This window comes from Lepidochelys olivacea (assembly GCF_965140295.1).
Source record: "Lepidochelys olivacea isolate rLepOli2 genome assembly, chromosome: 19".
Lineage (NCBI taxonomy): Eukaryota > Metazoa > Chordata > Testudines > Cheloniidae > Lepidochelys > Lepidochelys olivacea.
Window position 1 is genome coordinate 4,942,667 of NC_140429.1, and position 14,455 is coordinate 4,957,121.

General features: G+C 42.0%; 1 protein-coding gene across 1 annotated transcript in view; it reads left to right on the top strand.

The window, feature by feature from the left end:
- Window positions 1–14,455, top strand: part of CSMD2 (CUB and Sushi multiple domains 2) — a 544,659-nt gene that overhangs the window by 262,317 nt on the left and 267,887 nt on the right. The window contains exon 7 of the mRNA XM_084652534.1: window positions 13,046–13,123. Within this exon, the coding sequence (XP_084508660.1) occupies window positions 13,046–13,123 (78 nt within the window). The remainder of the gene's footprint in view (window positions 1–13,045; window positions 13,124–14,455) is intronic.

The following is a 14,455-nucleotide window of genomic DNA, read 5'->3' on the forward strand; positions in this document are numbered from 1 at the left end:
CCACTCTTAAACATATCCAAGGTGTAGGCCCGCAGTAAGCAGAAAGCTTGCTGAGATATATCCAAACGGCACCCTCCCAAATCTTCTGAGGTTTTCTCTTTGCTACTAAGCAAGTGACATGCCTCGCCCTCGGTGATGAAGGGCTTGCCTGACATAAGGAGCAAAACGATGGTTATTCAACTGTACCCATTTGCCTCTAAGGCAATGATCATCTCCAACAAACCACCTGTGAGCTTGGCTTAAACCAAGGGGAGCTGCTTGTGACAGGATCCCCGGGGTTCAACCTGGAACTGTGGGATTGCTATGCCCCCTTAACTCTCCAGTCTGGACTGTCTCTCACAAAGCTATGCCAGTGACAAGCAGCAAACTCCTCCGGGTGGCATGATCACTCAGCTGTGAGCATGTGGAGACCCACACCCAGCTAAATTGCATGAAAGCTCTCCAACTTTTTCCAGCACTCATGAATTATACAAAGACAGACACCAGCAAATCACCCCCAGCTTTGCACCCCAGAAATATACCATCTTAAAATGCTCAAGACTCCCTTGAACAATGCAAGCTCATTAATTAGTTTGCCACCCCAACAAAGGGGAGTGGACCTACAACAGCCGTTGTTAACCTGAGCTGAGATTTCCCCATGCACTTCAAGCAAAAACCTACTGTTTTAGATAAAATACAAAAAAGATGTATTAACTATGGAAAGATAGATTTTAAGTGATTATAAGCAGTAGGCATAGAAATCAAAGTTGGTTACCTAAGAAATAAAGAATAGAGTTTAGACGGCAATTCTAACTTTAACAGACTAAGCAAGATTTGAATCAAGCAGCTTTTCTCACCCTAATAGATGTCACGGGCAGCTCGTAGCTCTTAATACACAAGCTGGCTTTCCCTCTCAGCCTGGGACCAATCTCCCCAGTTCCAAGTCTTTGTCTTCCAGAGGTTGAGATTGGGGAGGAGAGAAGCCAAGTGGTGTTGTCATTGACCGTCACTTATACTTGCTCTCCAGGTGCTAGAAAGATCCCTGTTGTGACATGGGTATTAGGCAGCCCCCATTGAGAGAGTGGATTCTTCTTGATGGGCCATCAACGCCTCTCTGGCCAGGGATAGTTGCTTCTCGGTTGCCACTGGCTGTGGGGGTTTCCCACTTACCACATACTTCAGTAACGATCATATAGCAATACTTCATAACTTCATGTACAATGATGGTATAAAGAAAAGGAGGACTTGTGGCACCTTAGAGACTAACCAATTTATTAGAGCATAAGCTTTCGTGAGCTACAGCTCACTTCCTCAGAGGAAGTGAGCTGTAGCTCACGAAAGCTTATGCTCTAATAAATTGGTTAGTCTCTAAGGTGCCACAAGTCCTCCTTTTCTTTTTGCGAATACAGACTAACACGGCTGTTACTCTGAAACCTGTCAATGATGGTATATGCAACTCAACGGGATATTGATGTTCAACAGATCAAGATGATGAAATGATACTTTACAAGGCATGCATTGCACAGAACATATAATCATATCACCGTGGTGAATATGGGAGTTCCAGGGTGCTACTTTGAGGTATTATCACACTGCTCGTTTCTCCCCCATGGGGACATACTCCTGACAGGACTCAGTTCAGGAAATCATCATATTTAGGAAATCACTCGTTTAACTGTAAGCATGTGCTTAATTCCTCTTGAAGCGAACTGGACTTGTATACATGCTTAAAGTGTTTAAGGATTTTCTTGAATAGCAATGGATTTAAGCATGTGCCTTCTAGTATCAGGGCCTTTGTTAAAACCTCAGTCTGAGGTTTTCAAAATACTGTATGGACATGAATGAGTCAAACCCCACAATCCCTCTTCGTTATTACCTCCTTTTGTACAGAAGGGAAACTGAGGTTTAAATCTGTACTTAAGGCCGCAAAGGGGCAAGAGATCCCAGATGCCCTGATTCCCAGTCCCATGATACAGATACACAAAAAATCCTTCCCTTCGCATAGCTCCAGAAATCACTCTAGTGGCCTTAATCTGGGCCTTGTTTTAAAATCATTTTTCAGTTCCTCCCCCCACTACATAGCCACACTTTTAAATCAAAAAACTCTGTCGTAGCTTTTTGTTTCTAACATAGACTACTGCACGCCTTTGATGGCTCTTGATCTGACATTTTCCTTCCACAGTCATGATTGCTGCTTTCTGTTAAAACACCTGTCTGAATCATGCCTTTTTTCTTAAATAGAAAAGTAACGATTAATGTTATAATTTTCTCTGATTAGATAAATGTCAGGGGGTTCTAATCTAGCGAGCTCCTCGGAAAACGTTTTGTTGGATATAATGAGCTCTGCGTTTGTGTGTCAAGCGCTTAAAAGATTAACTTAAAAAAAACCTTCACAAAATGGCAATGAGGCAGGACCTCAATTGAGGTGGTGGAGCGCATCCCATCTGCTGCACGTGTCTTGCTCTAAAGGTGCATTTGTGTTACGACTTCAGCGCAGAATCCATTAGTATTAATGGGGCTTGGTGATTGGGCATTTTTATCCTCTGTGTGGAACCGGGAGATTTTGCTATGCACGCTTCAGTGAATTGAGAAATCAATGCGTGATATATGTGACCAAAATTACAGCCAGGTAAATGTGCTCTGGGAATCTAGAACACACATCAAGATCGCCTGGGTTGGGTTTTTGCTACAAACTCTACACTGGCTGTGATGACACATTTTGATTCCTTTGGAAGGTTTGTGTTCCAGATGGGGCTGTTCCATAGCACTCCCTGGAAGGCCACACATGGTAGTGCGAGCACTCCCTGCTTTAGTCCACAAGTTCTGGCTACCTGCCATAAGCTTGGCATCAGTCTCTACACAGTTAAATAAAAATAACAAACTCAAAATGTGTCCCTTTGTGCTTTTTAAATAAACAAACAAAAAAACCCAAAAAAGCAGACACGCCCTTTTAACTGGCCTGCTGGTGCTCAATTGGTTAGTATCTCCTCCTGGCCCTTCTAGGCCTCTGGAAGATTAAGTTGTTAGCCTGGCCTGAGCTGGTGAGTGTCAGGGTCCCAATACTTCCAGCAGGGGGCAAAGAAGGTCTCTGTTACAGTTTGTGATCTAATTCTCTCTCTATGTACTCAGCTAATCTCTCTCAAGATAAATCTTTCACTGTGTGGGTTGGTTTTACACATTTTTTAACCAGTATAATTATTATTGGTTTAGAAACTGAAATAGTTAAGATGAAATGTTACATTCTCCTAGTCTAGATGCAGCTGTACCAGAATCACTGAATCACAGAATCACAGAGCTGAAATCACTACACAGCTATCCCATCTGTCATACATAGCTTCAGTTTCTACACCAATGTAGTTATAGTGGTACGAAACCATGTGTAGACCAGCCTCTCGTCATGGAAAGAGAGAGTTTGTCTAGCTATGTAGCCACAGAGAGAGAGTTATATTTGATTCCCTTGAAATAGTTCTGAACGTTTGGTGGAAGCTAGTTTAGAGTTTGTAGTTAGAGCTGGGTGGGAAACAGTATACCTATCCACAGTGGGATGAAACCAAAAGATTTTCCATATTTATTTATTTAATTTATTTGACAGGGATCCCCACCCCCAGCTAGCCAAGAGCCCAGTGATGATGGTACCTGGGATGCACAAGACATGGGCAAACCAGGTTCAAGTCTGTTCTCTAGAGTAGGGAGTTGGACCCAGATCTCCCTTATCCTAAGAGAGTGTCCTAACCACTGGGCTATTGGCTATTCTGGGGTAGGTCTCTCTCTCGCTCGCTGCTTTGGAGCAGAAATTCTCCCCTCAGTCTGAGAAACCTTCCCTTTGAAAGTGCCCCTTTTGCAGGAAAAGTTTGGGTTTTGATGAATTGGTGTTTTTCGATTAAAAATAGTTTTGTCAAAAAAAATTCCAAGTAGCTCTATTTGTATCTCTCTCTCGCTCTCGATAAAATCTATCTCTACGTAGCTAGCTAACCCAGATAGGTTTTTGTTCCATGCTCATCATCTGAGCACCATACAAATAATAAGAAACACAGGATCTCAGATGCTCTCTGCCCTGCAGGAACTCTGTTCCTCCTTGTAGTTATGCATTAATACCACATGGGATTCACAGGCCCAACATCTGATGGCATGACCCTTGGCAGTTTTACCTGAATTTTACTTGGAATTATTGGGTTCATTGCAGCATGAATCCTACCCTTGGCCAGAACTGAAGAAATCATTGATGTGTGAACCTCTGTGAAGGGAATTTGAGGATTTTCACGCATCTCCAGTTCTCTGAAACGTGCAAATTTTCATACTTTGGATCATAGAGAATTTAGTTTGATAATGTCCAGTCCTCTCATGTGCCCCCTCCCACACAAATTCCTGCTACCTACTCTCGTCCTTCCACAATCTTGTCAACCTCAAACATTCAGAATCAAGAATTAGGGCCCAAAAATCATGAGATTTGCTTAATAGTCATGAGAATTAGAAAAACAAATTAAATTTTGCAGTCTCTTTATTTACTTTCCATTTGCGGTGTTGTTGTGGTTGTGTAGCTCCCAGGATATTAGAGAGACAAGGTGAGTGAGGTAATGTCTTTTGTTGGCCCAACTTCTGTTGGTGAAAGAGACAAGCTTCTGAGCTTACACAGAGCTCTTCCTCAGGTCCTGAAAGCTCGAAAGCTTGGCTCTTCCACCAACAGAAGTTCCTCCAATAAAACAAGTTACCTCACTCATCTTGTCCCTCTTATTTGCTTTCTGATTTTTGTGCCTTTAAGGGTCACATTTTCAATATTTTTTTCTGCAACTGTGTGAGCTGGAAACTTACTTTATTTTTTCAATCAAAAGTGGAGATTCTCACATATTCCAATGACTCCAGAAGCTAAGTCTTTAAGAAAAAGCACAGAATATCCTGAGACTCGTAGTAAGGTCATGATAGCTGGCCACTCTGCTTCCAGCCTGGTTTTCATTGTAGAGTTAGTTCCATCCTATTAATAAAGACTTGAAACGGTGCAAAGATCCCATCTTTGTCCTTTTTTTAAATGAGTTAGTGAAACCATCTTCCACCCTAGTGGGGCCTCAGAAGACTGTACCTCATCCTTTAAAAAAAAAGAAAAGAAAAGAAAAAAGTATAAGGTGGTTTTAACACAAATATTAAAGATAAATAAATACATGCAAAATAGGACACGTAATCAACCCACATGAAGCACACAGCAAATAGTTTTAATCACCAGAGATGCAAACTGAGCGGGGGATTACTATAGTGCCAGGCTTGGGTTCTGAAATGCATAGATTTTATTTGTTGTCTGTTTTCCAAGGGTAGGGATGTAACTTATTAGCATCTGAGATGCTCCCTCTCTGTGATTGTCATCTGCATTTTCAGATTATCTATGAGAAGCCTTTCCCCTTTCCAACTTCTTAAACTTGATTTTAACTTTTACCAGAATATTTTCCTTGTATGTGTCTGTTCTGATGTTCATAATTCAGGCCTTAGCTTTGAGATCTTGCTCTCTGTAAATGTACAAGCAAAGTTGCATACAATCAGGCTATAAATTAGTGCTCTTTCTATTGATGTAGACATGTATAGGAAATCCATTCCTTTCAGTAGTAATAATCAGGCTTTACTCTTCTCCAGCACCTTTCAACGTGAAGTCTCCCCAGATGCTTTGCAAAACTTAATTACATCTTCCAACACCCCTAGCAAGAAAGGAAAATGAAGCAAAGAGAAGTCAGTGGCTTGACTTTCAGAGGTGCTAAGCACCTGCACCTCTGAAAACCAGCCCATAAGTACTGGTCTGAGGTCAGTGGCAGCTCAGTGGCTAGAACCCTGAGTCCTGACTCTCAGTCCTGTGCTCAAGGATGAAGTGTTGAAAGTGAGCTAATGAAAAAGCTGCTGAGTTTAAAACAATGCTAAACGGATCTAACGAATAATCTGGCCCTCTCACCAGCACCTATTTTAGGATCCCAAATTGTTTTTTAGCTGATTGTTACCAGCACGTTATTGCTTCCTATATTACTTTTTATTTTTCCCTCCCCTCCCCCCATTCAGGAAATAAATGTGGGTCTAGTCTTGGTCCAACCAAGCCGCTGCAGTGCTCTGAAGGGCAGATGAACTGTGATCTTCAGTAATGGGCTGATAAACTGTTCAGAGAAGACCTGAAAATATGACACCACATTAAAACAAAGTGCCCTCAGATATTCTTGTTCTGTCTTCATCAGATCTGTCCATCTGAATCCCAGATAACTGGGTTAGACTGCAAAGGAATACAGCATGCATTGTATTGACCTGCCAAATCCACTTTGGAGGGCCAGCCCTGAGAGTTTAAAATACAGAACCCTAATAATAGGAACCATTAAATCCCACAGGAGAATAATTTCACACTAGCTTTTCAAGGCCCCATTGTACGAGAGAGCTCCACTGTTGTAGGGGCTGTACAAACACATAGCGAGAGCCACTCCCTGCTCCAAAGAAGTTACAGTCTTAAACAGATAAAAGAAGGGGTGGGAGAAAGGAAGGATTATTGTCCCCATATTAAGGAGGGAAACTGAGGCACAAAGAGATAAGTGACTTGCCCAAGGTCACACTTGGGGTTCGTGGTGGGGCCAGGAATTGAACCCTGAGCTTCTGAGTTGCAAACCAGTGCCATAATCTCTCAAAATCCTTCTGCTCAGTGTTAGGCCCACTACAAACACCCAACCTGACTTAGAGGTGCTGAAATGCCAGAACCCTCATTGATTGCAATGGGGATTTTGGGTACTCAGCAGCTCTGAAAAACAGATATGCACATACCCAATTTAGCTATAAATGATGGCTACAATCTTTTAATTCGGCTTTTAAAACCTCAACAGAAAAGATACAGGTTTTAATTTGGCTGTTCATTCCGATAGTCAGAAAATTTACATATGGATTTCAGCTTGGATTCCAAAGCCTTTAATGTTTGAGGATGGTGCTTATACAGATTTATTTCTCTTGCGGATTGGTTAATTGCAGGCAGAAATGCATGCCAGTGGAAGGCATGTCTGCGTACTCTGCTCTGCGTGCACAATTTCCATGAGTACCCAAACCAGCAAACAATCCGTTCCAGCCATCTGAATGGTGCAGATTGCAGCCCTAGTATGCCAGCCCTGTTCCTCGGGACTGTGGTCAAGGGGTGGCATGGAGCCACAGTGGCTTGCCATCTGTGGGACAGAGGGAGTGAGTCATCCCTGCTCACAGGGATTCCTACAATCACTCGCTCTTAAGGTTTCTTGCAAGCCACCTCTGTCTGCATGCAGATCATGATCTGGCATTGATTTGGGATTGTTGAGTTCTAAGGGGGGGCGGTGGATGGTTTTGTCCCTAAGGCAAAGCAAACTCCCCCTGTGGTGTATTTTTGTTGTTGTTGTATTTGTTAGTTTTTGTTAGTCTTTTATTAAAAAGTAAGTCAAGGTGAGGAGGGGGAAATGAGTTTAAATTATAGGCGAAACAACAGTCCTAAAACACAAGTTCATTTGTGCAAGCCCACAAAATGGTTCAGGGAGTTATAAAATCAAATCAAATCCCCTAGCCCCCTCTCCCCCTCTCCCCCCGCAGATTCCCCCCACCTTTTAAGCAACACTTCGTAATAGAGCAAATACAGTATTGGACTTGTCAGCCAGAAGAGTCAACAGAAGGGAAAGAAGGAAACAATCTCCAATTCCACATAGAGCTCTTCAATAGCAACCACAGCAAGGGGAATCGGGGATAGTACGGACACAAGGAACAGCTTTCTGCTTAAATGCACTCTTCCGTTTATTAAAAGGTTTTCCCATGAGAAATTCCTATTCAAAAGCAACATGAACCAGCTTTTAATACACCAGATTGTCTGCTTGCCACAACCGCTTTGTAATGTCATGCTTCGATTTGACAAGACATTGAATATTCTGTTAGATCTGTCAGTTTTTTATGTACAGCGAAACCCTCCAGAAAACAGCACAAGTTTTGTTGGACCAGTTATCTTGACATAATCCTTTGAGGTACTGTCCCGCATCTGAACCTGGAAGAACATTGGGCCTTCCACAATCTGATTATGTATTTTTGGGAAGGGGGGGGTTGTTCTTGCTTTCAAGTTATCCGAGTCATTAAAACAAAACAAAAAGAGAGAGAAAATGTATGTCTTGAATTGTCCTCTTTTAAATTAAAAAAAAAGGAGTACTTGTGGCACCTTAGAGACTAACCAATTTATTTGAGCATGAGCTTTCATGAGCTACAGCTCACTTCATCGGATGCATACCGTGGAAACTGCAGCAGACTTTATATACACACAGAGGTCATGAAACAATTTGTGCTGGAAATGGCCCAACTTGATGATCACTTTAGATAAGCTATTACCAGCAGGACAGTGGGGTGGGAGGAGGTATTGTTTCATGGTCTCTGTGTGTATATAAAGTCTGCTGCAGTTTCCACGGTATGCATCCGATGAAGTGAGCTGTAGCTCACGAAAGCTCATGCTCAAATAAATTGGTTAGTCTCTAAGGTGCCACAAGTCCTCCTTTTCTTTTTGCGAATACAGACTAACACGGCTGCTACTCTGAAACCTCTTTTAAATTTACGCCTTTATTACTGGTAATGCCTTAAGATGTTACCAAAGTCTCCTGTGAACTTGACTTTCAAAATTATGTCTCCATGTAATGAATAAAATAAAGGATTAACTGGAAAACATATAGGAATCTCTCTCCAGTTATTATTCCTAGAGGCCGAATGCAACTAGTGTAATATAGGGCACTGAAGTCATGGGAGAGAGACTGTGGCTTACCAGTTAGAACACGAGACCAGGCCTCAATAAGGGCGATGTGGTTCTGCCCACTTTGTGACGCACTTTGTGATCTTGGGTGAGTCATTTAGACCTACATTTTCGACAGCGCGCACTAATTTGGGGTGGCTCTGTTTTTAAGGCCCCAAAGCACTAAGCGCGCTCTTCAAGTTACGCTTATAGCTGACATTCCATCAGCTTCAATAGGACTTACGCATACACTTAATTGCTTTCCTGAATCGGGGTCTGACTAAATGCCCAATTCGAGACAGCCGAGGACCTGATTTGCACAGGCCATGAGCACCTGCAGCACCCCCTGACTTCAGTTGTAGTTGTGTGTGTACATTGCTTCTTTGAAGCCATTGGGCGCTGCAGTTGTTCTGCACTTCAGTAATATGCTGCAATCAGAAGCACTGTCAATCCTTTGTAAAGCGTTAGGTGTGTTGGGTTAAACCTTGTCTAAATCTCTGACCTCCATCCCTCATGTACGATAGCTGTGAGAGATAGCAAAACAGTCCCACCTCAGCCAAAGGGGTTCTGTGAACTTGCCCAGTAATTTGGACTTTGTGGGCGGGAAGCTCCACAGGGCATTGTTTGTGTGTGTGTCTTTGTGTGTGTGATGGGACGGAGGCAGCACAAGCAGAGAGATACACAGGGACCGAAAGAGACAGAAGCAGTGAGAGAATGAGCCAAGCAGCCGCAGGGTGGAAGCACAATAATGTTGCCCTAAAATAAAGCTAAGAGAAAAGTCTATTTGGGTACAAAGCGTCAGCTGGAAAGGCAGGCTTGGGACAGCGAACAAAGAAACTGTCTCCTGCACTTTGATTCCTACTGTGTCCAGAGAAACAGGACTTGGTACGTTTCTTGTAAATAAACAAGACCACATCAAAAGACTCCACTATCCGTTTCTGTTCTCATCTAGAACACTTGCAAGGCCCTGAACTTTGACGGGCTGCTTGGGTCAAAAGGAGCTAACGAGAGAATATCCCAGCCACGCCCACAGAGTCCGCCATAAAGGCTGTTTGTCCCACTGGTGTCAGTCAGGTGTGGAGTTGTGGATGGAAAGCATTAAATTTCCCTGTAAAATTAGAAATTTCTTTTCAAAGATGAAGGACAGAAAAAGATGTGTTCGATCAGTTGATGAATTCCCTGCGAGCATATGACAGGCAAAAGATTCATTTTTATCTGTGTGCATTTCAGAGCTACAAAAAAAAAATCCTCAAATGTCACTCATACAATAAGATGCATGATGAAGCCGTGCAGGAAGTAGAGGAGAATTTGGTTTTATAAAGCTCCTTTCTTATTTAAGGTGCCCCAAAGCATTTTACAAAGCAATGAGTTAGATCTCGTAAAGTCAGGAGCCATTATGCATCCTGTAATAGCTCAAATGGCACTTCAGACATTTGGAGTTGACTGTATTTTATTGACAGAGAGGGAATGTTGCCCAGGACTATGGGGTTGTCCCTTAGTTGCCTGGTAAGTGCCAGAGGATCATTAACTTCTGCCTGCAGAGTCAGCTGGGGCAGGTAGAATGGGACCTCAATTTAAATTTCGGCCAAATTACAGCACTTCTAGCCATGCATCAACCCTTCATTACTGCACTGCAGTGTTGGCATTCGAGCTGAGAGCTCCAGTTCTGTTGTGATGCTGCAGACTTGTGTAGGAATTTCTCCTGCAATAGAGATGGGAAAGGACTCCATTATACTGTATATGAAAGAGATTCTTCATTGAGGCTGCAGGTTGCAGAGAGAGCCTGCCTTTTTCTCCGGTTCTCTAGCTCCCAGGCTCACTAAATACAGCACAGTGCCACCCCAAAGGGCTCCCCTAAATCCTGGCCTGGTTTAAAGCATTGTGGAAAGGACTGCTGACTAGTGTACAGTGTGCATCTGTACAGAGGGCACAGGTAGTCTTTGTAGCCCAATGTCATATATTATACAGGGGCATATTCCATCCATGAGATGATTTGCAAGATTGGATCTAAAGTACCAGTATTTGCATACTCCTTAGCCAGTGAAGATTCTGACAGGGGATTCGGTGTGCGGCAAAGGATTAATTCCTTCAGTATAAATAACATCCGGTTAAATGGATCTGCATTTCTGTTGTGAATAGTTTACGCTGATAGGAATTACCTCCAATTTTTGTGGAATGATGGTAAATATGGATCTGTAAAGAGTGGGTTACTGGTTAGTGTAAGTAACAGATGCTTTTGAATTGCTATGCTTGTTTCCTAGCCATTTGTGAAGTGTCCACGCGATGCTTTGCTGTCTTCACACAGACTGTTTACTCCACATATACTTTCCAAAGAGATTCTTCCCTCCCTCACCATCATGGTCCCCTGAGACTAGCATTAGACCTCTTTTGACCTGCTTCTATATGAAAAGGTTTTATGGGAAAAACCCAGACCAAATGCAACAGGATTTCAATCATTTTCTTACATCAGAACTAAATTTGCCCTGTGCCTTTAACAGTGTATCTAAATACCACTGCCCTCTAGTGCCTGGAATGTGATAGATCACCTCATGCTTTTTCAGTTCTCATTGCTAGCTGGAAATTTGCATTTAGTTTCAGTTTTTGAAAACCAAAACAATTCAAGGTTTCCAGTTTTCATTTTTCCCATTCTTTCCTTTTTGACACTGATTGCAATCAAACGAGTAATGTCCTGGGTTTTTGGGGTTTTTTTTTTTCCTGTCACTTTTTTTTCCCCTCTCCCACCATCCTCCTTCCCCTTTTTCTTCTGTTTCTTTCCCAAGTTTCTCCAATGTTGTAAAATGTACAGGTCAAAGAATGAACAAAACATTAACTGTGAGACTGCGATTTTTCCAAAGTTGAGGGAAATTTTGGAAAGTTACCGATTCGCTGAGGTAGAAATAGCTCCTTGGCTTCCCAAAACAGTCTGGGATTTTGCAGATGAAGTTAGCATTTTGGCATGCAGCAGGTTTGCTGTTAACTAAGGACTCAGGAGACACTGGATTGCCTATATCCAGGCGTCGGTATGCTATATGACCGTAGAGGAGTATTGTCAGTTAAGGCATTCTGAGACAGGTGTATTCCTTAGCATATCTGCAACTGGTTTATATTTAAACAAGATTTGTGTGTGTTAAGTTTTCCTCTCAAATCAGCATACTGTTCATTATTTTGCCCCACCCAAAAGATGAAAGCCATTAATGCTTGTAGGAAAGACAGGAGTTGCCTAAGCCCACATACTTATATATTTATGACTGTGGACCTGATCTCAGCTTGATATTTTGATTGCTTTATTTTAAGGTAAGGAAAAAAATCCCTCAAAATGCAATAGGCTCATGAAAAAGTGAAAAGGTGCCAACAGACATGTAGGGCAGAGAACGTGTTACTTGGGGTAAGCGTCAAGAAAAGGTATTTGACATCTCCCTGCCTGAAGTTCTAGCACACAGATGTATTAGCAGGTTTTGTTTTAACACACACACACACACACACACACGTTGATTAAAATTCCCCCTAGTTTTAGTCATAATTTTTCTTGACAACCTTTAGAAATTTGCTAGTGTAGAGATGAAAGCATGAAACAATAAAGTGCACAAAGGGAACCACTTGAGATGAAATATAAACTGGCTGAATAGATGAAAATAAAACTACAATGGAAAGAATCTTGTCAAATGACTCTGGGCGCTTTGCTTTCAGAGGCAAGATTACTCTTTTCCCGTACCAAAACCAAAACCCCACTAAAATCTGCTCTCCTAGCCCCCCAAACATGGCACTACTGCTCGTGAAAAAGCCACCCCCCCGCCCCGCAACGACAATAGTTACACGGACCTAAGTGCCAGTGGAGACAGTGCTATTTGTGCAGGAGAAGTTCTCCCACCTACGTAGTTGGGGGTGGATTAATTAAGGTGACCTCAAGCAGCTACATTAGAGAGTTTACAATGGTGCAGCTTCATTCCTTTGGAGCCACCCCCATGCGTTTATTGGCACACGGATTATTCACTGTTGGTTATTCATACTGTGTCTCTTGGTCATCTAAGTCACAAGTTATTGATTTTGCTTCCTGATTGGCCAATTCAATGGGAATAATAAATAGGCAACATCAAACTATTTGCTATGGAAGCTGAGATAAATAATCATGCTAGGGTTATTGTGAATTCTGGGACCTGGGGGCATTTTATTATTTTGCTTGGTTTTACTCAGGATCAGGGCCACATTGTGCAAGGTGCTGTACAAACACTGTGTTAGCAGGGGATGCCTAAAAAAATTGATGCTTCGAAGTCTCTGAATCAAATCAGTAATCCTTAAAATCTAGCTAAACCTTTTTTTTTTTTTTTGGTTAAAATCTCTTTCTAGTCAAGAAGCAGATTGAGCTGAAATCCAGAGGAGTGAAGCTGATGCCCAGCAAGGACAATAATCAGAAGACATCAGTGTGTAAGTTTCGCTGCTCCTAGATTTGCACTCTTTGCAAGATTATCTCCCTGAACATTTCATATGACAATAATCTCTAAAAAATTTTTCACTCTTAAAAGGTTTAATGTATATCCCTCCTCCTTCCCCCTGGCATTACCACATCACCTCCTTCCAGTGCTCTATTCACAAACATGTACTAACTCCTTAAACTGGGACTGCAGGGGAGCTGGTGCATGTGTGTATGTGTATATATACTGTATACATATATCTGTTGCTAAATACCAGGTAGGGGTTCATTACTTTTGTGTTTTCTTTAGTCTTAAGAGTATCCAAATGCAAATGAATTTGAAAACAAATGCATGTATCTAGTGTAAAAGTAAGAGGAGTCAGAGCTGCAATGAGGAGACTACAGACAGAAAGTTTAGTGAAGATGTAACAATAACTGTGACACTAATCGCATCTTTGCTCTCTTTGCAAGTTATTTGACTTAATTATACCTCTCTGCAGAAAAAATCATAACACTTTGCTATGAAAGGACTAGTCACTGAAATACAAACTTCAGCTGCATCCCACATCTCTGTCAGTTTCTTATGCAAAATGCGTATAGCGGATGAAGTCTATTAGAGAGGTGCCTAGAATGTCATTTTGTCCCCAGTATGGTTTCCTGCTCCAGTAGGTGAACCCATTTGGTCCTTGCAACTTTGTAAATCAGAAGTGACATTCAGAACGTCATTAGGCTTATGTTTTTAGACAGGTGACTGTGCTCTTAAAGGGCCCCCTCTCTACCCTTTGTGAGATTAAGTAGGAAAGGTTTGGTTCAGAGTTGAGCTGAATTTTGGATAAATTTGGATCTTGACAAAATTTAGCCCTTTTGGAATGAACTAATCATTGTGAGGAAAAATAATTGCTCATCCATTGCGTAATACACAATGCCCATCCAAGATGAACCATTTTGATATATTGCATCTGTAATTCCAGCAGGGGAAATTCAGTTAAGAGAGAAATGGACACAATGAAAAAAATATAAAATATCACTGAGCATCTATCTGAAATGAAGTTCTGCTCCTTGGCTCAGTTCTAGCCTTAACACAGGTGTGTTGATGCCCTCTGGTTACTCTGGAAGGAGGCGAAATGGGCTAGTTAGGCATCGTTAGAGAAAACAAGTGGGATTTTATTGGGATGGAAAATCCATGTGCCCAGGATACTTCTGTCCCTATGAAAGATTCTAGCCAAGAGGAGTTTGCCTGATCCAAGAAGCTACCATCAACGTTCCAGTCTATGCATTGATGGTTAATGTGTGTTGGAAGGTACCATTCACTTTGGTGTTGGTTTGGACACTGGAACTCTTAGAGA